Source organism: Tiliqua scincoides, chromosome 1, assembly GCF_035046505.1.
Source record: "Tiliqua scincoides isolate rTilSci1 chromosome 1, rTilSci1.hap2, whole genome shotgun sequence".
Lineage (NCBI taxonomy): Eukaryota > Metazoa > Chordata > Lepidosauria > Squamata > Scincidae > Tiliqua > Tiliqua scincoides.
The window spans coordinates 228,102,287-228,127,827 of NC_089821.1; the positions used below are offsets into that span (position 1 = coordinate 228,102,287).

General features: G+C 41.4%; 1 protein-coding gene across 11 annotated transcripts in view; it reads right to left on the reverse strand.

Annotated features, from left to right (window-relative positions):
* Positions 1-200: 200 nt before the first annotated feature.
* Positions 201-25,541, reverse strand: part of SIPA1L2 (signal induced proliferation associated 1 like 2) — a 134,140-nt gene continuing 108,799 nt past the window's right edge. For 7 of the 11 annotated variants that reach the window (XM_066616891.1, XM_066616884.1, XM_066616924.1 and 4 more), the window contains 6 exons: positions 23,717-23,936; positions 22,709-22,840; positions 15,487-15,540; positions 14,459-14,582; positions 9,333-9,414; positions 201-6,689 (listed from right to left, as the gene is read on the reverse strand). In XM_066616891.1, the coding sequence (XP_066472988.1) occupies positions 6,543-6,689; positions 9,333-9,414; positions 14,459-14,582; positions 15,487-15,540; positions 22,709-22,840; positions 23,717-23,936 (759 nt within the window). In that variant the 3' untranslated portion in view covers positions 201-6,542. The remainder of the gene's footprint in view (positions 6,690-9,332; positions 9,415-14,458; positions 14,583-15,486; positions 15,541-22,708; positions 22,841-23,716; positions 23,937-25,541) is intronic. The other 4 variants (XM_066616899.1, XM_066616875.1, XM_066616867.1 and 1 more) reach the window with 2 other exon arrangements.

The window sequence follows — 25,541 nt, forward strand, 5'->3', positions numbered from 1 at the left end:
ATGCCAACTTACTGGCACCAGGGCACCCCCTGCACAACTTTCCAATAGGCGCCCACTTGTGTACAACGACTTGTTGCAGTTCTGATGCTGGAGAGTTCCAATGGCGCAGTGGTCTGTTAGGATTCACCCTTTAGAAAAGACTTGAGAACTAGACAAGATTGCATTGCTGTAGCATGGTAAAAGGACTCCCATTTTATTAAAATATTGGAACACTTTTATTCTATATATTAAGATAATAATGATGATGGTACACAGTGTATTATGGTCTACCCTGCAGCAACTCAGCACAAATCCTTTAGTGGGGTTTGTCTTATAAACCCCATGCGGAGACCTTTGAAAATCATATTGTTATTGTGAGGTTAAAGTAAAGAAATGTACCCTGCCCATAAACACTGGGAAATGATTCTATGTAACTTTGAAGTTACATAGTGTTGTAAAAACCACCATCTTTCCCAACAAAAGCACAAAACCACCATCTTTCCCAACAAAGCACTGAAAACATTTTAATTTAATTTAGATTTAGCATGAAGGTTTTATTCTCCAAACACTATTCAGAGTTAATTCAAAGTTGATGTCACCTACTCATCATCCTGCTGTGATTTCTGTTTATGATTCAACTGTCCAGCCAGATCAACATAACATTCTTTTAAAGCTGGTTGGTCCCACAACCAGCCATGCAGTAAGAGTCTGACATATCTGATAAATACGTTGCTGCTGAAAAAATATTCTACAGAGTATAGCCACAGATTTAAATCATGCCCATTTCAAAAAAGTCAAATCACCTTACAATCTGTGGCTTACCAAGGTCACAGATAATAAAGATAGAATAAGGATGAAATAAAATGAGTCTTTCTCTAGGTCTTAGAGAAATTATATCTTGGGATATAATTCACCATTTCATAAATGATTTGATTCTTTTCTCGTTTTCACTGTTACTCATCTGACCATCAATTTCACTGGAATTAACATGGCTTTTACTGAAGATGTAGGGCCCTGTAATATGTATATTATAAAACACACAAAGATCTATCAATACACAAATTATACAATTACAACCAACCATGTACCATCCAAAGCACTGACAAATGGCAAGAACCACACTTCATCAGACTCGCATTCCATCTCAGTCAGCATTTTGTTTTTGTTAGCAGCCAATCAAATGTCTCTGAAAAGCGACAAATAGGGTATGAATTTGTTCCAGCATTTGGTAATCAGAATCATGTCATAGAACATGGTGGTTTCATTACTTATGATGGAGGATAGCCATTGATAAACCAGATTATTCTTAAAAACTATCTAGTGGTCAATCTAATCTAGTTGCATTTTGAGGTAGAAAATTCCATAGTTTAGAATAGTTTAGAATAGAAGATGGTGTGAAGAATATTTTCTTTTGCCTGTCTTCCAAATCAATTTAATTCGGTAATCCAGAGTTGTTGTTCTGTGCAAAAAGGAGAATCAATTTCTATTCATTCACTCCACATCAGCCAGGAGACAAATCTCTGACACATCTCCCATCTCTCATGCCTACAAGAAAATACTTTCACTTATGCTAATTGTATGATCAATGCAGTGAACCCTCAATTTAACAGGGTGCCCGTTCATTCCATTAAATCTAATGCAGTGAAGTCAATGGAGACACACATGCACAAAACATGACTAGTTTTTAATGAAGCAGAAAAATGTCCATTTTCAATTTATGTTAAATCAAGGTCTGTTTAATCAGTTTTTATGATACATGAAAAAATGTCCATTTCCTCTTCAGATTAATTATTTACTCTTGATAGAAGGTTGCTTCATGGATTCGGAACTAGACGTGCAGGAAGACCAACCGGTAGGTCTTGTGGAACAAGAATTTCACAGACTTAATTCTGCTTAAATATTAGAAGTACAGTTTCTTTAATTAAGCATCTTATTGTCTTTAGAATAACTGGATATACAGGTGGAGCCTATTTATGCGCGTGAGTTCCGTTCTGTGACCCATCTTAAGAAAAGATGTGTTATGCTAAATTGCATAGAGTTAAGCAAATACGCCGCAGCCTGACACTTAGGGATGGAAGGAAACTAAGGCAGCTGCTATCAATCGCCTGCCTCTCCTCCGCTCTGCTCTGTACTCAGCCCTCTGTTCCAGCTTCTTTCACAGGTGGGATGCTGAGCTTTTAAGAGTCCAGTCTTATGCATTTCTACTCAGAAGTAAGCCCCATTTTAGTCAACGGGGCTTACTCCCAGGTGAGGATCGGATTGTTGCCTGAGATCCCAGTCCTATGCCTGCCTATGCAGAAGTAAGTCCCATTCTAGTCAATGGGGCTTACTCCCAGGAAAGTGTGGATCAGATTGTAGCCTAAATCTCATGCTTTGGCTTGCTTGCTGGGCTGTTTTGTATGTGTAGGCTGGAGCACAGAGAGCCTGCACCATCTCAGTCTGAAGTGGGGAGGGAATTCAGCAAACACTCCCTGGGTTTTTTAAAGCACTCCCCTTTGTTACTACCACCCCGCGGGTGTGTGTGAGTGAGAGAGAGCTCCACCTCGATGCACATGTTCTGGCTACAGAGGTTTTCCACCCCCTTTTCCCTCTTCAGCCTCTTTGGTGGCTCAGGGGCTCCAGGAGTCTTACTGTTCCTTACTGTTCCAAGGGGAACCTCTTGCATGGCTCCAGGGCAATTTCCCTGCCTGAGCCTTTTTGCAGTGTTTTGAGCTGCCTTGAAACAGAGCAAGAAGCCAGGGCAAAGGTGTGTGCAACTTTCAGTTCCCCCCACCCAATTCGCATTGAGACAAATCAGCAGATAAAAAATCAGTGGATGCACTGATGCATCCATAACATAATCAGTAGGATGCAACTACAGGTTGCACCTGTAGTTAATTTTCTTCCAATAGCATTTCTTGAGCAAGGTGTGAAATGGGACTCTGGATGGGGTAATTTGGAGATTTAGCTCCCCTTTGGCTTATGCATCTAAGCTTGATTCTGGGATCCTAAAAATCAGCACTATCATAATAATAAAAATCATAACACAATTTGAAAAGTGAAATTAAAAGCTGAGGCCTGATCCATTTACTTACACATAGTCTGCTTTCCTGTGCATATGTCCCAGAGCTGGGTTGGGATTGCTGATGGCAGTTTGTTTTTATAGTAAAGTTGAATATATGCAAGCACTTCAGAATTCAGTAATAGTATACTCTTTTCCCATAAAATAGCCAGGCACAAATCACACTGCATGTTTATCATATATAGTGTGTAAAGGAAAAAAGCTGCAATCTGTGTTAGATTAGCAGAAGAGGGGAAAATTAAAAGTTATTGGCATTGTTTTCTTTTTGAGTCTTGCAAATTGGTTCATTTTTTACTTTCTTCAGGCTTTTCAGGTATTGAAATGAACAAATAATTGTTACAAAATACCTCATAAGCAACCACAGTGGGCTATTATAGAAATAATGACCATTGTGAATGTGGGGAGGGCAACATCAATTTGGTGCTGGCATAAAAGGCAACAATGGAGACAGAAAGATGAAGACAGTCCCATTAGTGAATCCCCCAGAACAGCTAAATTAACTTCCAGTTACTGCAATAACTATAAACCTAAGAAAACATATGCAATACTACTGAAACTTTAACCCATTCTCCAAAAACAAAAAGAATTATACAAAATTCTCTCTACACTAACTTCTTTTTTAAAAAAGTTGCTTTTCCAAAATGCTTGTTTGCCCACAATTCTAAGGAAGATTAGCATTGCTTGTCTTTGCCTTCCTGAGAAATAGGCTAATATTAATGCCTTTTGCAAGGTATCTGAAATATGAACCTAGAAGAACATGCAACTGCCATGTTTAATTACCATAAATTAATACGAATTTTAGCAAGCATCTTGACTAATGTCTAAGAATTAAAGTCATGGCTAGAAAATTCAGAATTCTGCAACTACAAGTGCACCAATAAAAGATCATGCTGGGTTCTTGATCAAGACACGAAACTTCTATCTGTAGCTGGTTCTACCCAAGTTCACTCAGAGGGAAATTTTTGCTACATCAGCTTATATAATTTCATTAAGGGTGTATTCACATTTCCATGTTTTTATTGTAACAGGGTAGCTCGGATAGCTTGGTAACTGGGGATTTATGCCATATTGTGGCACTCCCATAATCTAGGAACAGTATCCATCCATGAACAGGGAATTTGCACATGACAAGTTCCTTATAAGGTTGCAATACAGCCAAAATGAAACACATTTAACTTCCACTGAAATAATCAGGACATTACAATGCCTAACTTGGACTAGAGCAAGTTGAATAATTGAACTTGTCTTCATGGGCAGCCCAATCTTAGGCTGCCCTAATCCCGTGCTGCAGCCGCAGCACCAGCAGCAGGTGTTGCAAACATTGCAGAGCAACCCCCAGCCACTGGCAGCAAGGGAGTATGTGCCAAGTGGCGCAGGGGTGTGGGAAGGTGGCAGGAGAGTGGGGGAGGTGTTTCTAGCTGGAGGAGGGTGGAATAGGGGGAGGGACTGGCCCAGGAGGAGGGTGAACTGGAGGATTCAGAAGAGGAGGCATCCTATCTCCCATGGCAGGCTTGAAAGCCCGACACAGGGCTTCTCAGGTCTGCACCAGCAATTTAGCTGGCGCAGACCTAAGAAGCCCGATTGAGCAGACTGGGGCTTTACTCAGGGTAAGGCGACAAATGTTCCCTTCCCCCAAGGAGACTTCCAACTTGCTTAGATCCAGCACAGGATCCCTGCAGTGGGTGTTTGGAGCTGCCGCTCCTGTGTGGGATAGGATTGGGCCCTGTAGGCAGAGTTTAAATAAAAACCATCACCAACCTTGCAACTAAGGTGCTTATTTTGCTTTTGCTGTTTAATCCTATTTTTCTAGAAAGCTGTTTCAAAGTTAATAGGCAATTTTACCACTGCAATATGTGCACATAAAACACATTTGTTTCACTTGGCAGGAACCCTATTTGTTCCTACTGAATATATATTCAGAACCTTCTAGTTTCATAACAGCCTTTCTAGTAGATTTTGAGCACCACAATACATAGATGTGTCATTGGGTTTTGTTTTTTTTTGGGTGGGGGGGGTTAATAGCTGCTAAGAGGTTTTCTCTAATTGCATATATTAAAAGTAGACCAAGATATCAAGGTGTTAACACAACTGAGATTTTAAAATCAAAGTTTAATCAGATAAGTTAAATTTTAAATCAAAGACTTAATGATTGGCTTCTCTTTTACAGATATCACCCACAAAGGTAACTAGGGGCCCAATCCTATCCAATGTTCCAGCGCCAAGTCAGCTGTGCTATCCTGCTGTGGGGGTGCAGTCATGGAGGTCTCCTCAAGGCAAAGGAATGCTTATCCCCTCACCTCGGGGCTGCATTGGCGCTGGAAAGTTGGATAAGTTTGGTCCCTAAATTCAACACTGAATTAAAACCCCGATGAGAAGTGAGTTAGAGCCATGTATATGCAAGGCTTAAAGTGAATATTTATCAGTCAGTGAAAAACCCAAGTCTTCTTTGTGGTTGATATTTTTTAACATTTATTAAAAAAGCAAGATGTATGTTCATTTCAAATGAAACAGTTAAAAATGTTAAAGCATACAAACACAAATTGTGTACTAGCAGCATCCAATTGTTAGAATTTTCTAGAGCTCTGCAGTGCAGTTTTGGCAAGCCAAAAACACATTGTAGCTTGCAACCCACTGTCCTCACCATAGTGCAGATAAAACAAAAGCTTTATAAAATTAACAGGTTAAATAGCTTAAATAAAGGTGTTAAATACAAGTCACTCATTCAAAGAAAGCTTCTGTACAAAGATAAACAAATCTGGAATTATACAAATGACCAGTTGGCTCACACCATACATAACTTTAATACGAGTTAAGCTCTCTGTAACCATCTGAACTGGACATGAACTATACAAAAGTAACTGAAGTTGGGAGTGAGTAGATCAAGTGAGCCATGTACAAGGCATGTGTATCTTTAGAAAACTCAGAACACTGTTTAAATTCAGGCACCATTTCTCCTGCAAATAAATAATCCCTAATGTATCTGCATCCAAACTAGTGTTAAATTCATCAGTGCTAATTTTTATACACACAGTTTTGTGACTATTCAGTTCTACTTCCATTCTTATTGCTATGACAATGTGACTGTGGAAATAATCTACTGTACATACAAAAAATAGAGCACCTTTAAACATGAAAGTATATGTCTAGTTTTCTTTATCTTACAATACTGAAACCCAAGCTACCATAACTGCTTTAGCATTGTCATTTGGAGCACCTCTTCTCCAGGCAAATCCAAGTCAGAAATATATTCTAAAATGTCTAAAATGACACCAGGAATTGTACATTCATCTTCACCAAAACAAATGCTGCCATTCATTCTCCATGTTCTTCAGATGACTATGAAGAGAGTTTATAATGGTCCACAGTTCCAACAAATAAGGCTGGAGAGAGATGACAGCAGAAACATGTAAAATGGACTGTGAACACAATGAAATTATATTAGGTTGATTCAAAATTACTCGTATAATGTGGTTCCAATAGTGCTTTTTCAGGGACTCCGATATTAAGATTTCTTGTCTATTGTATTGAAAAACCATTCTGTAAATTTTCGTAGCTGAGCAGCAGCTGTTTGTGATTCTTCCTGAAGTCTCATGTTATCTTGTCTCAAATGCTGAACTTCAGCTTGGAGAACAGCTTTGTCTTGTTTTTCCTAGATCACAGAGGGGGAAAAAAAGAGTTGAATGACACTTATAAACATGTTTGTGGCTCTTGTTTTGGAATGAGTCAGCACAATTCTAATTAATTCAACTCCCTATTCACAGTGACAGTATGAATCTTTACACTGAATCCCCAAATTGTTCAAAAGAAGAAAGCTACACTGAATCACACAATATTCAGACTAACTCTTGTATTAATTTTTATTATAGACAACCTCATTGCAGGGGAGCAGAGTAAAGGAACAAACTAATACATCTGAGGTTTTCAAACTCTCTGGGAGTTTTAAAACCGAAGTAAGTGCTTGCAGGGGAGGGGAGGGGGGAGGGAGGGAGGCAGCGGGGGGGGGGGGAGGGAGCAACATGACCCCCAGGATCATGTCGCTAAGGGGGGCTGCAGGGACTGGGATGCACTCATAAGACCCTGCAGCAGCCATCCTGGGGTGCAGGGAGCCCTGTGGGAGCATCTGCAGGGCTCCCCAGCCTTCTAAAAGTGAAAGTGGAGTGATCATGCTCCACTTCCGGCTTTGCGAAAGTTAAGATTTTGCTCTCAGTTAAGATACAGGCTTGACTCAGATCTCCACTCAATTGAGATACTCTGAGATGTGGTTATCATGTATCCTAACATCTTAATGTCCAATAATTTAGGAAGCCTATTAAAAATATTTACATACTCTTCAAAAAAAGTTCACAGAAATGGTTAATGTAGTGTAGCAAATTAAATGAAAAGAAGGTTCCCTGTCGCAAAAAGCTCTCTCACACACACAAGCCACAAAAGAGATACTAGTAATCAGTATGATGATATACTGGAAAGAATTGGCACAGCTGCATCTCCTGCCATTTATAAGAAAGCAACCACTTTTCAGGTATCTCTTAGCCAGTTAGCATGGATGATTACATAATATTATCTAATTCACTAACCTATTCTCAGCACAATGATTTTGTTAAGAACAATTAACTGAATTACCTGGAACTGAATTGAATTAACAAACTAATTCAACCACAGTCAAGAAAATAAAGCAGCTTTGACATCTCTTCTCAGAAGATGATCTTAGGCTCAAACTATATGTTGCAACAGCAGACGTATTTACTTAAACCTGAGTCTGCCCTAATTATGTATAAAGGGTTTTTTGTGTGTGTGTGTGTGGGGGGGGGGAATTAGAAAAATCTAACTTTTAGAACAAGAAGCACCAAACATCTAGGTGTTACCCCATTCCCCAACTTGCATCCCACAGGTGTATCCTCAGGTGTTTCTGTATCCTCTGATGTATCTGTTTGTGATGTGCATCTGTTTCTGATACAGGTGTATCTGTATCCTCAGGTGTTCTCTCCTTCAGTCATGTTCCAACAGCAGAAGTAGCTCAGTTGGGAAAAGAGTGTTTGTGATGAGAGTATGGCAACATAAGGAGTAGATGGAAGGACCATTACTCTCTTCAGCTGTGTTCTCCTTTTGTTCTAAAAATTAGATTTCTAATTCCCCCTCTATATTTAAAGTGGGGCAAAGCTGGGTTTGAACAGACATATCAACTGCTGTTGTATGTGGCTTGAGCCTTAGACAGAGGAAGTGTTCAAATTCTGCAGAGCACAGTGCTATAAATCAGGCACATCTGCTCTAATTCTAAGAGAACTTCCACAAAAGCAGCCATACTCTGCTTCATCACAAGTTATGCAACCTTTCCTTGGAGTTGCAAAAGTATTTTGTAAGCAATCTTATATAAGAAGGCAAATGCAGAACAGTCAGAAAGCATTGGACCTGTAGAAAATGAAAGCAATCTTGCTTGTTGTTTGTATGGTAAACAAATATATCAGTACTATCTGAACTTATTTATGTTGAAATGTTATATTTTCCTTAATTTTGTTATTCCAATAGTATTCATGAAGTGTACAGGAATTGCTTGAGAATTAAGGATATGCAGTCATAGATTTGGAACAAAATATGTGTATTTTTAAAGACTATGATTTAAACCACAATTGACATTATTTCTTTACAGGAACTACTGTAGATCTGGAAGATGCTTATGTAGCGTCTACCAAGTCTTATTCAAATAGCCCTAACATTAGCTTCTATAAATAGAATACATCACCTAGTATATCATCCTAGTATCTTATCATCCAGGTTATAAGAAATCAGACCTATAAGAAATCAGACCTAGTGAGCAGAATGTAGGACCAAGCTCACAATTCATAAATAGCTAACTTTAATTTAAAAAAAAAAAACCAACAACAAATACAGAAAGCAAATACAGATAGTTCAAAGAACATGACTAGTGTCATGTGTTACAGAGGGAAAAATCAATAATGAAAAATCATTATGTCAAATCTAATGGGAGGATGCACCTTCATACTGGTGAATGACTTCAAAGAATGAGCAAGGACTTTGAACTCATTTTCCTGCTAGAAGAAAGCTTAACAAAAAGACTGACAGTCTCTTCTGATTGGTAGCGACTACTCTACCAGGCTTTCTCAACCCTACTACTTGCTTTTAAACTGGTGACACCAGAGTATGAATCTGGGCTCTTCTGCATGTAAAGCACACACTACACTTCTGCACCTGGTTTGTGCTCATTTTGGGCAGAAGTCATACTAGCCAAGATGCTATTGCAACTAGGTGAAACTTTTATTCAGTTAAATATTTTTACCTTCCGAAGATCCGTTTGTAATTGTCGGAGGATCACTTCCAGTTGGTTTACTTTTCCAGTCAAGGTAGTAGGGCTATCCTCCCTGAAAAATTAAATCACATTTTAATTGGAGTTATGTCAAATGCACACCCATATAAAATAGTTCAGTATCAAATTCAACTACCAATGACGCTATAGGTATCATCAATGTGGATATTCAAGTACTAGTCTCCCCAAGCAGTGTCAAAACTATAACACAATCCAACAAGAAAAGGTAAAATGCACTCAGTGAATGTATGAATATTTCTGCCAGGTAATGCAGTAAGTGTAAGCTGATGCTCACAGGGGAAATTAACAGCAATATAAAGCAAATTATATAGCAATCACTGAACAACATGAAGAGCTGATATAGCTCTGGTTAAATTGCAGCCTATCACAAGAGAATCAACATGAAGAGTCTTCTTGAAGCCACTGGCTGAGGTTTAATCAGGGATGGAAAAGTTCAGTGCGGTGTGACTCGAGTTAAATCACAAGTCATCGCCCCCCTGCGACTCAACGAGTCATAATGGGGGCACGAGTCATAGTGGGGGCACTTTCCAAGTTGCTGAGTCACCTTTTCACGACTCGACTCAAGCAGCCCCCTTTAAAAAGCCTGCCATGGTTCCAAGAAAGGAAACTGGGCTGCTGCCAGGTGTGTGTGCTTCGGGGATCCCTTCCAACACTTACCCGCTGTCCCCACCTAACCCAAAGTCTGGAAGCAGCGCAGAACACACCGACCCCTTCCCCTCCCTTCTCCCATGCAATACTGGTCATGACAAAAGAAACCCCCCCCCTTCACTTCACAAGCGTGGCAGGGAACAAGAGTGCATCCCAGCTTGGCAGCAGCACGAGCCAAGCAAGGAAAAGACCATTTTCTGAGGAAAATGGGGCTGCACTGGGCTGTAGGCATGTCTTGATATTCCCTTTAAACATTCCAGCGCTGCCTCCCCCCCACCCCACCTGTCAGGCAGCAGTACAGAATGTGCCCATTCCTTCTGCAAAAGAAAATGCAAAAAAAACAGCAGGAGGATGACAAGAAAACTCTGCCAAGAGACACTTGGAGAAAAATGTAGGCGATATGTCACTCCCTGCTGTCCCCACCTCCTGCCGCCCCTCCTTCTCCTTTCAAAACCCACTTGTTCCTGTGGGGAAAAGCGGCTCCTCCCGCCCCCCTCTCTGTCCCAGAGAAACATCCTCCATCCAACAGATGCAAAGAAGGCTGTCTGAGTGGTTTTTCAGCATCCAGCTCAAATGGATACATTTTGCAGGTGCTGCATCATAAGACCCTGTCAACTTTTTAGGAGCACAAACAAAAAAACCGTTTTGCTCCACCCCCCAGCCCATCTCTGAACACAGTGCATCCTGCCAACTGCTGGTGCTGGAGCTTGTGCGCACAAAATCAGCCTCCTGGATGAATGCAATAGGTTTTTTGTGCAAGAGGGAGGGAGGCAGCGCAACCTGTGTCCGTTGACACGCAACTCGAATCAGAGTGGAATCTGAGTCACGAATCAAGAGGCCCCTGACTCAAATGTTTTTTCTGAGTCTTCCACATGTGTGACTCACGAGTCAGCAAAAAACATGCATTTTCGCAACTTGAGTCTGAGTCACCTGACTTGTGACCTGACTTGAGTCAGGTGACTCAAGGTGACTTGAGTCACCTGACTTGAGACATACAAAATTATGCAGGGGATGGACAGAGTGGATAGGGAGATGCTCTTTACACTCTCACATAACACCAGAACCAGGGGACATCCACTAAAATTGAGTGTTGGGAGAGTTAGAACAGACAAAAGAAAATATTTCTTTACTCAGCGTGTGGTCGGTTTGTGAAACTCCTTGCCACAGGATGTGGTGATGGCGTCTAGCCTGGATGCCTTTAAAAGGGGGATTGGACAAGTTTCTGGAGGAAAAATCCATTATGGGTTACAAGCCATGATGTGTATGCGCAACCTCCTGATTTTAGAAATGGGTTATGTCAGAATGCCAGATGCAAGGGAGGGCACCAGGATGCAGGTCTCTTGTTATCTGGTGTGCTCCCTGGGGCATTTGGTGGGCCGCTGTGAGATACAGGAAGCTGGACTAGATGGACCTATGGCCTGATCCAGTGGGGCTGTTCTTATGTTTTTATGTGTTCCCATTCCTGGGTTTAAGCATGCACTACATAGCAATGTAGTAAAGACTAGCCTTTGGCTATTAGAGTTTTGGTTCACAGGAATACAGACAGGATCTTTTCAGTCGTTTCCAGACTGTGCAATTCATTCCCTTAGAAGGCATGACTGGAGAAGAAATTTATGTGAAACAGCAATCATGGTCTGTGATTCAGACAACCCTGCTAGTGAACAAGCCAGACCTTAAGAAGGAGAGGTATCTTTGGTAAGTTTATTATTAATGCATTTTTCACATTTTCATACCATCCTTCTGCCAAGTTGCTCAGGGTGGCATATGTGGTTTCTTCCATCCTTTTGCCCTCACCACACCCCTGTGAGGTAGTTGAGGTTGAGAAACAGTGACTGGCCCAATGTCACCCAGGAAGCTTCATGGTTTAATGGGGGTTTGATTCCAAGAACAGATCCAGTACAACATCTCAAAAATGAAACACCACTTACATGGTTCAGGCAAACAAATGGCTTCCCATGCAGATTGGTGTTTACAAGTGTCAGATTTAGACTAGGTGAGACTCTAACCTATATTAAGCTTGGAGGCCTCTTGTTAAAAAATTAAACCAAAATTTGCAGCACAAGACGTGTTAAAAAGGTCTACATAATATATATCAATATATATGCATTATACATAGCACACAAAATTTTAAAAGCCCTCCATTCTGAATTTTTTTTGAGACCCTTGTGGATTGTGAGGCCCTAAACTGTAGCTTTTGCCTAAATTTGGCACCAGTGTCTACGTAGTCTATAGTTTGGTGCCAGTCTTGCAACTCTAGGAACATCTGAAACAGGGCTCAGCAGTGCAAAATGAAAAAGTACCAGAGCTACTTATAGTCAGCACAGACAACACATATTTTATGCATATTTATACATATTTAAATGGATCTACTTTGCACTGCAATCATTTAAATGTAAAAAATTTGCTTGCAGCACTTCTTTTTAATGTAAATGTAAAAAATTTGCTTGCAGCTCTCCTTTTAAAACCTTTGTGCCAGAGAAATGCAGTTATTGTGACAAGTCAAGAGACAAGGAGGAGCACTGGACAGTGATTTAATGAGCTAAATTAACATTGCATGCAAGCTTCCTCTGGATTTTTATACCTCTAGGGTGATTGTTGGTTTACAGTCTCATTGGGTACTATCAAAATTGCTGAAGTGCACCAAAGATTTTGTATATCCTCCTGTCACTGTGCTCAATAGTGGTTCTCCTTCTACTAAAGGCTTGAGCTTAGAGCAGATGAAAGAATTCTCTCCCATGCTTTTATCTCATGCTATCTACAGTTAATGTCCAGACTGTCAAGAATGAAATGCTACTTGAAGGACCAGAACCACTGAATTAAAGTCAGAATCAACCTGCTGATAGTTATAGTGGTGGTAGTGGGGGGGAAGGTAGAAGGCCCTTAATGAACTCCACAAGTCCCACTCCCTGGTGCCTTCCTCCTACTAGACCTCAGAAGTAATAACCCCCAGACATGTTCCGACAGGATCCTTGTGGCAGGCTGTGGAGTCCTTTGGCATAGCACAAGCCTTGGGCTGATGATGCATGGCTCGCTCAACCCAAGAGAGGCTCGGTGGTGACATCACCATCAGGTCTCTCCGGGTTGGCTTTAACTGACAGTTTCCCTGCTGAGTATCAGCTGGGAGTACTGTCAGTTGGTAAGTGGTGAGGAAGCTTAAATAATGCTGCACCAGGACAGGGGGTAGGTCATGGGGAAAGCAGATGAAAGAGAAGGAGAGACTGAATAGAGAAGAAGAAAATGGAAGCAGCAGGCCAGGAGCAGAGGCAGTCAGAGAGGACATGGAAGCAGGAAGGTGAGGAGGAGGAGGTGGGCAAGAAGGAGGCTGGGGGTGAAAAGCAAGGACAAGAGGGCATGAAGAGGCAGGAGGACAAGAGCAAGTGAGGGGTCCAGGGGAATTGGACAGAGGAGGAAGGGCTCCATCCAGAGGAGTTATTTCTGGGGTGTGGGAAACAGCAGGGAGAGAGCCCCCTTTTTTAAGGGCCTACCAGCCATGGCCGGACCCCAAGTGGCAAGCCAGTTCCCTGGACAGGCTGATTCAGCAGGGCTTCTGCCTAGCCTAGGACAAGCACACTTGGGTGGGCACCTTGAGGGTGCAGACTGCATAGAGGGTGAAGCAACCTAGCTTTTGTCCTCTCCCAGTGGGAAGCAGCTTTTAGTTGTCATTTTAGGACTGTCATTTCAGTCCTCTCCGCAGCGCACAGATACATCCCTTGGGACTAGGGCGTGGGCCCAACAGTGCTGTTAAGCAACACATATACATTATGGAAAAAAGTAGAAAGGCATTTGTGTGAAGAACAACAGCTTCTTATTGCTGCTTAAATGCACAGAAAAAGAAAGATTAAAGATGTGTCCCCAGCAGTATTTTAGTGCCTGTTAGGGGAAAAAAAATATAGATATAGATATATATTCTTGTCCCCTTTGTTTTCACTATGCCCAAAAGGTAGCATTCAAAAAGAGAAATTTTCCCTGAAATTGTGCATGGGCTCAACAACAGACACCCCTCCCCCCGGAAAGGATATCAGTCGAGATGTAGGTTGGTTAGCACCAGAAGGCAGTGATGCTCAGTGGATTCCTTTCACTATGGAAACTCCTCTTGATCAGTGAACTCTCTGCACTAGTCTAATAATGGCTTCAGATGCCTCTGAGGCCTATGTGCACTCAGCAAGATTTCAGATGTTTGTTTTTGGAATGGAAAACTCCCAAGTCGTATCATAAACTACTTTTAAAACCTGACAAGAGTTTCAAAAGTGGCTTACAATGAGGCATAACCAAGATGCTGCTTGAAAAACACATAATCCAAAGCTCTCTTAAGAGTGCAGAACTAGTTGCATGATTTGCTGAATGGCAGCTTAAGTATAAAAAGTCAGTAAAGAAGGCACTACACATCAACACAGTTCAAATAGACAAAAAGCACCATCTGACTTACATACCCTGCCATATCAATGAAGCCTTTTCCACTTGTTGGACTTGCACCCAAAGGTAAGTCTTGATTTCTCTCCAAATCTTGCATGTGCTGCATATCATTTAGAGTGCAAAAAGATGCCACCCTTTGATCTAGAAAGGCAAAATAAAATAAAACCAAATAAAATGCTGTGTCAAAAACCTTCAATACATAAAACTGACCAAAAACTAAAAGGTATGTTTTTATCTGGATCCAGTTACAGCCAAGGAAGCAAGGGTCAGGTGTTTTTAAAAAAGTTTCCACTAGTCTACAACAAACTCCCTGATATCAAAGTTGCTATAGTCTCAATTTTGCATATATCACAATAAGACAGATTTGTTTTCACCACTGCTAACTTAGTTATGTGGAAATTTACAGAAAATCTGAAACTATTTCAAAACCAATTAGAAAATGCAGGAGGAAAAAATCATTCCATAAAAGCTATGGAATCCAGTATAGCAAAGCATATTCACTATACTTGAACATACCGCAAAAGAAATTGGTTACCTTACCCTTGAAGGTCAATATGCTAGTGCTACATTTATGACTTGAATAATTGTTTTACCAGTCTTAGACACAGAAATCTGCTTCCTTTTAGGGTTTTCAAGATACAACTACCCCAACCCCCCAGAACTCACATAATACATGCATAAGTTGCTTGGGAACTAAGATTTCTCACTGAAAGACATGCAGTGTGGCAGACAAGATATTCTCAGCGCTAAGGAAACATAGTACGCCACACAAATTGATTCAGAACGTGAGTAAATCACACTTTGAGCTTTTTCCATGCAGAAGGTTTATTCTGTAAAAGAGAGACTGTTTACATGTAAATTGAAGTTAACTCAGATTTCTCTAGAGAATCCACCGACTTCTACTGGTCCTGGCCAGAACATGCCTTCCCCTTTCATCTCACAAAGGCCCAAAGCTTGCATATAATCATGCAAACGTGCAAACATATAAAAGCATAAAGGTAGGCTTAAAAAAATTAAGATCCAACAGTCAACCCCAGACCATCACCTAGAAACGGAGTGTGATGACAGACTGGCTCAAGTTCTTCGTCAGAGTCAAAATCTGAAATAAGATTTAGAATGTTCCTATGAACAAGAGTCCACTGAACTAATTTGGAATAATGAATGCTGTTCTTATGAGAGTGAGGTTTGCTTAATTCCACTCATGCTAGCTCTATGAGTTCTTTCATTAACCTTCTCAAACAGTATTTTTTGACATCAACCCACCAGTTGAAAATGTAAAGATCACCACAATCAGTTGAAAAGGGGTGAACTAACACAGTGAGATGCAGGAAAAGACTGGGTATCATTTTCAGGTGTAACAACTATTTTAGCCACTCTAAACTTTTGCTCTGTTGAATTTCCAATATTAGGAGCAGTAGACACCTGTTAAATATATCCCCTATTTGCAACTTATGATCTTTCTCTTGTTTTTGAATGGCAAATTCATTTGTGCTGCTAAGACAAAGAAACATTTCACACTTCAAAGGCATCTCAATATGATAGCACAAAAACATCAGGGAAATTCCAAAATAAGTGTACTTAGCCCAGAAAAAATCCATAGTAAAGTCCTGAAAATATGTGTATTGAAAAAGAGAAATGGGACAGAAATAACATTGCAGTTTGAATCCTAGTTATTCTTTTCATTGTAAGCACTGCCTACAATTTTTCATCTCATTAGGGAGGAGAATCAGGAAGATGATAGTAATTCATACAATAAATATTAACTTGAATGACAGACTAATATTCCTTATACTTCTCCCCCCCTCTATTTGCTATCAAGCTATGCAAATATTTACTTCTGGTATATGTACTGATAGGTCTTTTATATAGGTCTCATAAAATAATTTAAGACTTAAATAAGAAGTATGTTATATCAGGTTACAAGCCAACCTTCAGAATATTTAGCAACTTTCAGTACTGCCCCCTATCCAAGAAGGCGTTGAATGAAAAGGGGCTTTTCAACATCAGCGCCAATGCCCAGATGCAAAAAATGTACAAAATTAAAATACTGAGAAAAATACAAGTCAGTTTAAAAACAAAAAACAGTACAACCACAACAGAATGAAACAGCAGCAATTAAGACATCAAGAAGAACAGCATCATCATCTATGTATTAAGAACAGAATAAGGAGGCATTAAAGCAACTGAAAGGATAAGGACATTATGGCCCCGTGTCTTGAAGAAATATGCAAAGGTATCAGGTAAGTCTTCCTAGGAAGGAAATTTCGTAAGTGGGGCACCACTCTCCTCCTAAAAAAAACAAACAAAAAACCCTCTTGCTGGTGGCTACAGCCTCAGCTCTGTAGAAGCATCTGTAGACAGAAGCATCTGAACAGTGTATGAAAAGACTGAAATGAAAGTTCTGCCTCCAGTGACAATGCTAGATCTAGGAGCACCATAAGATTGTAAACCTGATCACTCAGAGGAAATGCAGCACAATTCAGAAGTGGTTTTTTAAAACAATAGGAAGCAAATCTAGCAGTCTCGAAGGACACGATCATGCAACCAGTCCTTATGAAAACATCCTATGACCAAGGATTTTAACTACCACCAGCCATTTGCAAATATTCCCTTCTTGGGTAAGGTGTCCAGTCAGGTGGTGGTTGTGCACCTCCCAGTTTGCTTGGATAATACCGATTATTTCCAGTTTGATTCTAGCCTTCAGTTTTGCACAGAAGCTGCATTGTTGCCCTCATGGATGGCCTATGCAAGGCAAAGGACAGGGGGAGTACAACCTTGTTGATGGTCCTGGACCTTTCAGAGGCTTCCAATACCATCTTTTGGGAACAGTATCTTAATGTTGGGGAATAGGCTTTACTGTGGTTCTAATCTTATGCTTTAAGCACTGCCAGAACCCAATCCCCCCTTCAGACAATGGGCATGCACCCAACACTGGAAAAATGCTACAACAGTGACAGAGCTGGCATAGGTTTCCAGTTTCCATAAGGAACAATGGGGAAGAGGAAAATAGTATAAGATTGCACTTCCTGTCATTCCCTTCTGCACCCACTTCCCAGCGCATAAGACACTACATTTGGCAGTCATCCACAGCACATCCAGCAGCAGACCTGAGGCGGAGCAAATGGGGCAAATACCCAGGGCGCTGAGCCCACACGACTCTAGGATCACATGGGAAGCCTTCTGAAGCTCCTGACACGATTGGAAACAGTACTTCCAGTTTTCTAGAAGTACCACTTAAGACCGTGGGGAGGCTTCAGAATGCTTCCCAAGTCAGCCCTGGAGTTGCGCAAGGCTCCATCGCACTGGCAAAACATGGGGGACAGCATCATTGGGGGGCCCCATCGTGGACTTTTACCCTGGGCACAGCGAAGAGTTAAGTCCATTACTGAGCACATCAGTCCCTGCTACAGAGACTACAGCTCAGATTATCAGATGTATGGCATGAGCATATACCCCTCTGGTCTTCCAAAGAGGAAGTTTGGTGAAGGGAACCACGATGAAAGAACACATGGCGCACAAAGAGAGTACTATGCAAACAACTTCTTGTCCCTCAGTGTATATTTTAAGATATTTTGTTAACTTTTGTCTTCTCAGAATTCTAATTGCAGGTATTCTGCCTGAGGTGGTCCCCACACACAAACACCCAACTGGAGTTCATCACTCTAACAAGACAGATGGACAATGTAAGAGATGGACAAAATAAGCAAGGAGGGGAGGGAATTCCATGTTGCATCTTTGTATCATGTTTCTAACCCTCCTTCCGACCCTTCTGGATTATCAAACATGTCTCTACTATCAACTGTGTTACCTGATCAACCTTTCCTTTTGCAACAGTTAAGAGTATGATCTGCTCCTTTTTGTGGAATTAAAGGGCTCCATTTGGGCTCCCACCATTGGTATTGCTGGCCAAACACCTGAATCCTTTTTTTCCCCAGGCTGCATTATCACAGTAGGGGGCTCACCATGATCTCATTCTCTCCCACAGGGCACCATTCTCCTTACAAACACTAAGCAAGCATTTCAAGCCAGAGAGCAAGTGACAGATGCTGTTCTCTATTCCTTGTTACTCTGTGTCTCTCCTTGCTCTCCACAGGCAGTTGTCCCACAGCTGAAGACACTGTACAGACCTCAAGGGAAGCCTACAGCCTAGACTCTCACTGGTCACTTCCCTCAGTGATCGGTAAGAGCCTAGCTGCTGCTCAGCAAATTTACCGACCTACTCCTTCAAACAGGGGTCCTTGGCTTTGCAGACTCCAGAACAAGTGAACCAAGTGGTGTAGCCATACCCCATTGACACCAGTTACTTGGCTGTCTGTTGGATAACTTGCAATGGCGCAACAGCCCTGCTGGGAAGAAATAGTTAGCAGTGTCATCTGTGTGTGTGTTTCCCTTTCAGATGCTGCTCTATCACTGATACTGTTCAATAAAACCTTTGGCTTGATCTCCCTTCTTGTCTCTGTTAGCAAACAGGGATCCCTTCTTCTCCCCCTATTTATTTCTCAACTCAGATAGCCTCAGGGTGGAACTTTGCAGGGGGGGCAGGGATACTTCTCAGTGATCATGAGCCCCCTGTTGTCAGCTGCCACTGGTCAATGAGGCAAACAGTGGCAGGGAGACAAAGGGTGGCATACCGAAAGCCATGCTGGCAGGTGCCAGTAATGAAGCAAAGGGCATAGGATGTGGCCCAAAGGATAGGTTGCTGCAGGAGCTGCTATAGTTCATTTGCTGGTCCAATGATTGGCCCAGGTAGTGCACCTTCTGACAGGTCCTCGTGTTACAGCCTCCCAGCCTGTCTGCAGTCATGTGAGGTGTACATTGCTTGTCTTCTACTATGGCTGGTTAGAGAGCAGTTTTGGTGAGTAGCTGGTGCGGGTTCTAGACCTGCCTCCTCTTATTTTTCCCTGATATAGGTGTATCTAGCCAACCATGCAAAAGGTGAGTAGCTTGCCAGTTAGGGCATGTTTCTTGGCTGGGCCATCCCACCTGACTCGTAGCCTGCATCTTTGTGCAGTGAGCTAGCAGGACCCTGCTTTGCCTGCATGCTGCTGAGAGTCCCTTGTGTCCTAACCCAGTCCCTTTCCTGGCAAAAAGGTTCATTCCAGGTGGCTGATTGCCCCCACAGGAACTCAAACCCCTGCCATGGAGAAACTAGTGTGTTTTTTGCACCTGGTTACCCTTTCTCAAGGGAGCTATCTTTCTGCCCTTCCTTTGCTGTGTTGAAAAGGTATTCCTTGAATGTGTTTGCTTGTGTTGGTGGGATAAAGGGCCTGAACCCTGATTGGTGGAATTTCTAACAGGTCTTTGTTTTTGGCCATTCTTGCCAGTGCCACTGTAGCTCCTGCAGGAGGTGGAGTGGTGTGGCATCTCTGTGTCATGTGTTTGTGGTCCTTGGGACACCTTCCCATGGTTAGTGCATGCATCTGTTACTGTGCTGCTCATTCCCAATGGCTGGCAGAGGGATGTACCTCCCAGCATTGGCTGCTCATTAGCCCTGTACCTGCCCCCTGCTTCTCTGACAACTGGCGTTTGATGCTGTGTGGATGCAGTGATTGGCTCCTTGGACCTCACACTGATGGGGCATAGATACATGTCAGAGTCAGAGCACTGCTATGTGGATTAGAGGCTGTGTCAGGGTTTCCACGGATATTGTTGGCATGAGAAAGTCTGAACTGCCATGGTGTTCCCTGAAGGGCTTAGGATGTGATGGACATCATACCAGCATCCATGCAACACTGGCATAGTGTCCAAATAGGATTCGGCCAAAAGTTACATTAAAATCAGTGGGCTTCCAAAACACACCCTATGAATATGTAGCAGAATTCTTTAATGTTCATGAAACATTTTATGGGTTCTGGAATTGTAACCATAAAAGATGACAGCTAGGATATGTCCAAAGCAACGGTAGAAGTCCTTTACGTCAAATCATCTGTGTATTTATTTATATACTACAGGTATACCGCCTTTCTTTGGTTGTCAGATTTCTTCTCAGACTTTAATCCAAGGCGGTTTACATAGGCAGGCTGTTCTAAACCCCCATAGGGATTTTTACAATTGAATAGTTCTAGTAGTTCTAACTCCTGGTTCCAGCTGGATTCCTTCCCAGTACGGGAAGGAATAGATGTATGAATATGAATTACTTGTTAGTTGGCAACCTTCAGTCTCGAAAGACTATGGTATCGCGCTCTGAAAGGTGGTTCTGGAACAGCGTCTAGTGTGGCTGAAAAGGCCGATTCGGGAGTGACAATCCCTTCCACACTGGGAGCAAGTGCAGTCTGTCCCTGGCCTGTCTCCCTGGCTATGGGCCTTCCTTCTTTGCCTCTTAGCCTCAGACTGTTGGCCAAGTGTCTCTTCAAACTGGGAAAGGCCATGTTGCACAGCCTGCCTCCAAGCGGGCCGCTCAGGACCTTCATCAGAAGTTGATGAATTACTATGAATGTATGTATGAATATATCAATGCCGTCAGAGATAAGTCCATGGTTGCAAAATCCCTCCCTTCTATTTATTTGTATATATGAAGCATGTATGATTTGCAGTTGCATTACCACTTGTATTCTCTCTCTGATTTAAGATTCACTTGAATGTGAGCTTAAGCAGTGCTTGATGCTTTGCTCCCAAAGCTAAAGCTTAGTCTGTATTCTCTTATCTCAAGTTAGAATACAAAACAAATCTGCTCTATATATGTACCAATTCTGGTCAGTGAAATTTATTATTAGCAAGAGATAAAGTAATATTTCAGTTAAAGTAATTCAGTTAAATCAGGGACAGGATCTGAGAAGTGAAATCAGCATAGATCAAGTTTGCATCATTCCTGGATAAATCCCAAAAACAGAGGAAAAGTTTCCCAAATTAACTCCTAAAATGCATTTTGAACCACTCTAAAATTTAAAAGCAGCTTTGGGATTGATGCAAAAGCTCTTAAACCTGTGATGGTGTGCACCTGCTGTTTTTTTCCTTGTGCTTTCTTCTAGATCACAACCTGAATTCTTGATTCTTTACATCTTAATAATCTGAACAATACCAATTAATAGCAGAAAATATGTGATAAAGGAAATATGCCCCAAAGTATTAATTGGCACATGCATTTCAAAGAGACAAACATAAACAGAAAGATATTTAAAAAACAAACAGAAAGACATTAAAAAGTTGGCTTCCAAATTAACTTCTAATTCAATTTAAATTGTACAAAACAATTGCTAGGTTCAGACATCACATAAAACCATGGTTTGTGCAGCTAAAACATTTACTACCTAAAACTTTTGTACCTTGCCTTTTGCCTGGCCAACTCAAGGCAACTTACAAACAGAACTATATAAGACAAAAAAACAAAAACTCAAGACGACAGCTCCAACAACCCCAATGCACAGCAACACTCAATCACCACCACCTTCTCAACAAACCAAAAGAAAGTCAAGTCTTTGTACATCTGAAGGAGGATATAGTAAAGGCTAACCTGGTCTCTGATGGAAAAACATTTCACAATGTAGTTCCACGTTCTATCTGAACTTCAGCCTACATACAAACTGTGGTTTGTTTTGGGCCAACAAGCCAGGATCTGAAACCATGGTTTGAATTAGGTTTCATGTTATGCCTGAACTTATATACCATTGCTAAAACAGTGTAAGGAATATTGCTCTGCCTCATGAGGCTGCTGCACCATGAAGATGGAGGTGACCCTATGAAACTGATTTCTAGGAAGATGGGAAACATAAGCAGCTCTAAACCGGAGTTTGCCTACAGTACATCTGGAAGTTTAGTCTATGATGTGGGTTCTAAAGCACGGTTAGTACAAACCATGGTTTTGTGTTCTGCCTGAACCCAACCTATGAGTAGCCATGTGTTGCATCATGCATCCTTGGGATATCATGTATTATTATATGTATTATCAAAATAATATAAACGTAGGGGTTGTCTAGAAAACAGTGCCCACTTTTACCTGAGGAACCAACTAATGAAAAAATTTGTTTATAAACTTAGGATCCATCTGACCAATCCATTTCATTGAGTATCTTGCCTTTTTCATCTCCACCTTGGTCTTAATCAATTGCATTTTACAGCAACCTAGTGTTCCACCAAAGTTCCTGTGACTCTCCTATCTATTGCAAGTGATTGATCTGGCAAGTGAGAGAACAAATCAGTCAATAGTATATGCACACGGTTGCCAATAGTCATATGTATTGTTACTGGAAATGATTAAACCTTAATGAGCACCAAGTTTTAATTTGGACTAACTATATTTAATGGAATGGTTACATAGATTCTTTCATTACCTTCAAATGCTTGTGCAGCATCTACCAAGTGAGACCAGTCTAATCCTGTGGCTGTATCTGGAAGGGGCATCAGACCAGGATCATTGAATCTTGACTTGTCAGATAAGGACCCATCTGAGAACCAAAACTCATCTAAATTTAGGAAAAAAGTTGCCTTTAGGATTTTGTCTTCATGTGTTAGAAGCATGTTGATGGTCCACTGCAATGTGTATCTAGCTTCCCAACTAATGGTTCCTCTTGAAAATTTTGAAAGTTTAGGCCATTTGTTTGAGGGTTGGGGAATCTTAATCCTAGCCACTACCCCTCCAATGAGTATCAGTGTCATCAAATTCTCTTTTTTGCACTGATAGTCTTTTTGATGCTTTATTAACAATGATTAAGAGTTCAAAGGTGGGCCTCCTTTAATTTTCTCTGCCTGTTACCCGAGTATATTGACCATATCAATTCTGACTAGCCTCTTAACCATGGTTTGCAAATCACCAGCAAAACTGCATTTTAATTCTAATTATGATAATCCAATTTAGTGTTAATCATGCTTAACACTAGTTGATTAACTAGTGGTTCAGACTAGTTCATGGTTCAGATTATGGTTCATGGCACTTTCTTCTTTGAATCTCTCCCTTAGCAAAAAAGCAAATCATAATACAGTTGAGAATATAGCTTCCTAAACTGACAACTATGGGCCATCTCATGTTGCCAAGGTAACAGTTCCTGCTTTTGCACTGTCAGGTCCCAAACTGCCCTTCCATTCTGTGAAATGATGAACAAAATGGGATGGATAGATGTCAAAGTTATTTCTCCTGCAGCACTGCACCCCCTTCAGCCTGATGGTGCATGTTCCATAACCTTGCTTGTCCCAAGGAATATGAATACTTATCAGTAAGCCATGTTTAAAACACACTTCCTTCATTCAGCCTTATAATAATCTGAAGAGCACTCAGCCATTTTCCTGACAACTGCAAATTAACTGGCAATCAAATCAGAAGATGCTTAAAGACATGTACTTACGTCTTAGGGTTCCAATACCAGCAGTCAAGCTTGTTCTGGGAGGCAAAGTACTGTGATATGGTGGTGTAGTGCTGAACAAAATATCATTTGGCAAAGCCTGGTCTAGCATTGAACTTCGTGAGCTAGCATATGAAGATCCTCTCCGATTGCTACATATACTCTCATCAGAAAGAGTGCGATACAGAGTCCTCCTTGGTGACAGGTTGCCATAAAATGAAAACTAAACATTTTAGAAAAAAAATAAGTTAGTAAGTAAATCTGAACATTTATTATATTATGGTTACTAAGAGTTTGTCTACAGATAAGCCATAACTAAAACTACAGGGCCCCCGTATCTGCAGATCCCGTATCTGCGCATTCACTTCTCCACAGAAAGGGTACATGTGCACTTCCTCCAGAAACCAGAAGTGATGCTTCCCCAGACTTCCTAATGCCTTATCAGGCATTAAGAACATCACTTTCAGTTTCATAGAGAAACTGTGTTGTGTTTTTAATTGCCGAGCTCACTCCGAGCCCAACATTTTAAGATGTCCACAGATGCCTGCAGCCTCTGCTGGGCTCCGGAGCGTGGATAGGTGCAGGGTGTTCACCCATACCTGCAGTTTCACGTAACCATGGGGAACAGAACCCCCTGTGGATACAGGGGGCATGCCTGTATAGTAGACTAGCATCACATTATTATCTTGGCACCAGTTACAAAAGATCAGCTGTCTCAATCATGTTAGATCTTCTGGAATTATAGTGTAATTACAGGATTTTCAGATTGTCTCCCAACATATGAGAATACATCATCATAATGTATTAGGGACTGCAACATTTTATTAATTCCAACCTGAGAATTTTAGCTGGTATGGCTAAAATCAGCCTATACATGCGGAAGGCAGTTCACACAAATGATTTCACAAGCAGAAAGGTGTTCACACAGTTCTCTGTTTGAGTTGCAAGAATGTCACTGAAGTCTGAAACAGGTCTGAGATATTATGACGTGTGAAATCTACTGCTCCTTGATGAATACATGGTAATAGTATAAATGAAAGCAGAGTAGTGTTGCCAGCTCATGGAGTGACAGAATTGCTAATGACTTCACACATTCCTAAGAAACTGGCCCAGAGAGCCCACATATTCTGCCTGTATGTGATCAATTTTCTACCAATCTTTAAAGCCTTTTGGAATGTGTGCACAAGCTGTCACAGGGTCCTCAAAGAAACAATGCCCAGACTGAAGAGCACCCCTGAACTGGAAACCTGCTGTTTCAGGAGGAGTACAACAACATCATGAACTACTTGCAAGCTTGTAAGTGATTTAGTTGAAACCCTAGTCAGCAGCACCTTAATCTTGCTTGGATTATTTACAGTCTTCCAGTTTTGCACAGCTGCATAGCCAAAGTTCAGAATATGGGATTTTACACCTTTCCCTTCCAACTATGGATTAGGTAAGGAAGGAACAGCATCATCTGAACCCAGAGAATCAACTCGCCTAGAGAATTCTTGATCTGCCATCTGAAAAGATACAGTCCATTTTACCACCTCAAGACTGCTTCCTCACTACCATTTTATTTCTCTATTCCTATAGGTCTGGCCTTAGTCTTGGGGAGGACCAATTTTCAGTTGGATTCAAGAACAGGCTCACCAAATGCAAACTGAACTTCTTCATATGAACATTTAAAACAAAGCTACACTTGATGCCCTTAGTGAAGTCTGGAATTTCTGAAACCAACCCTTTAGTACAGGGCTGCTCGAACCATGGCCGGGGGGGGGGGGTTGGATTCAGTGTCCACATGGTCTGCTTCCCCAGTGAACAGACCTTTTTGTTCCGCTCAGGTGTC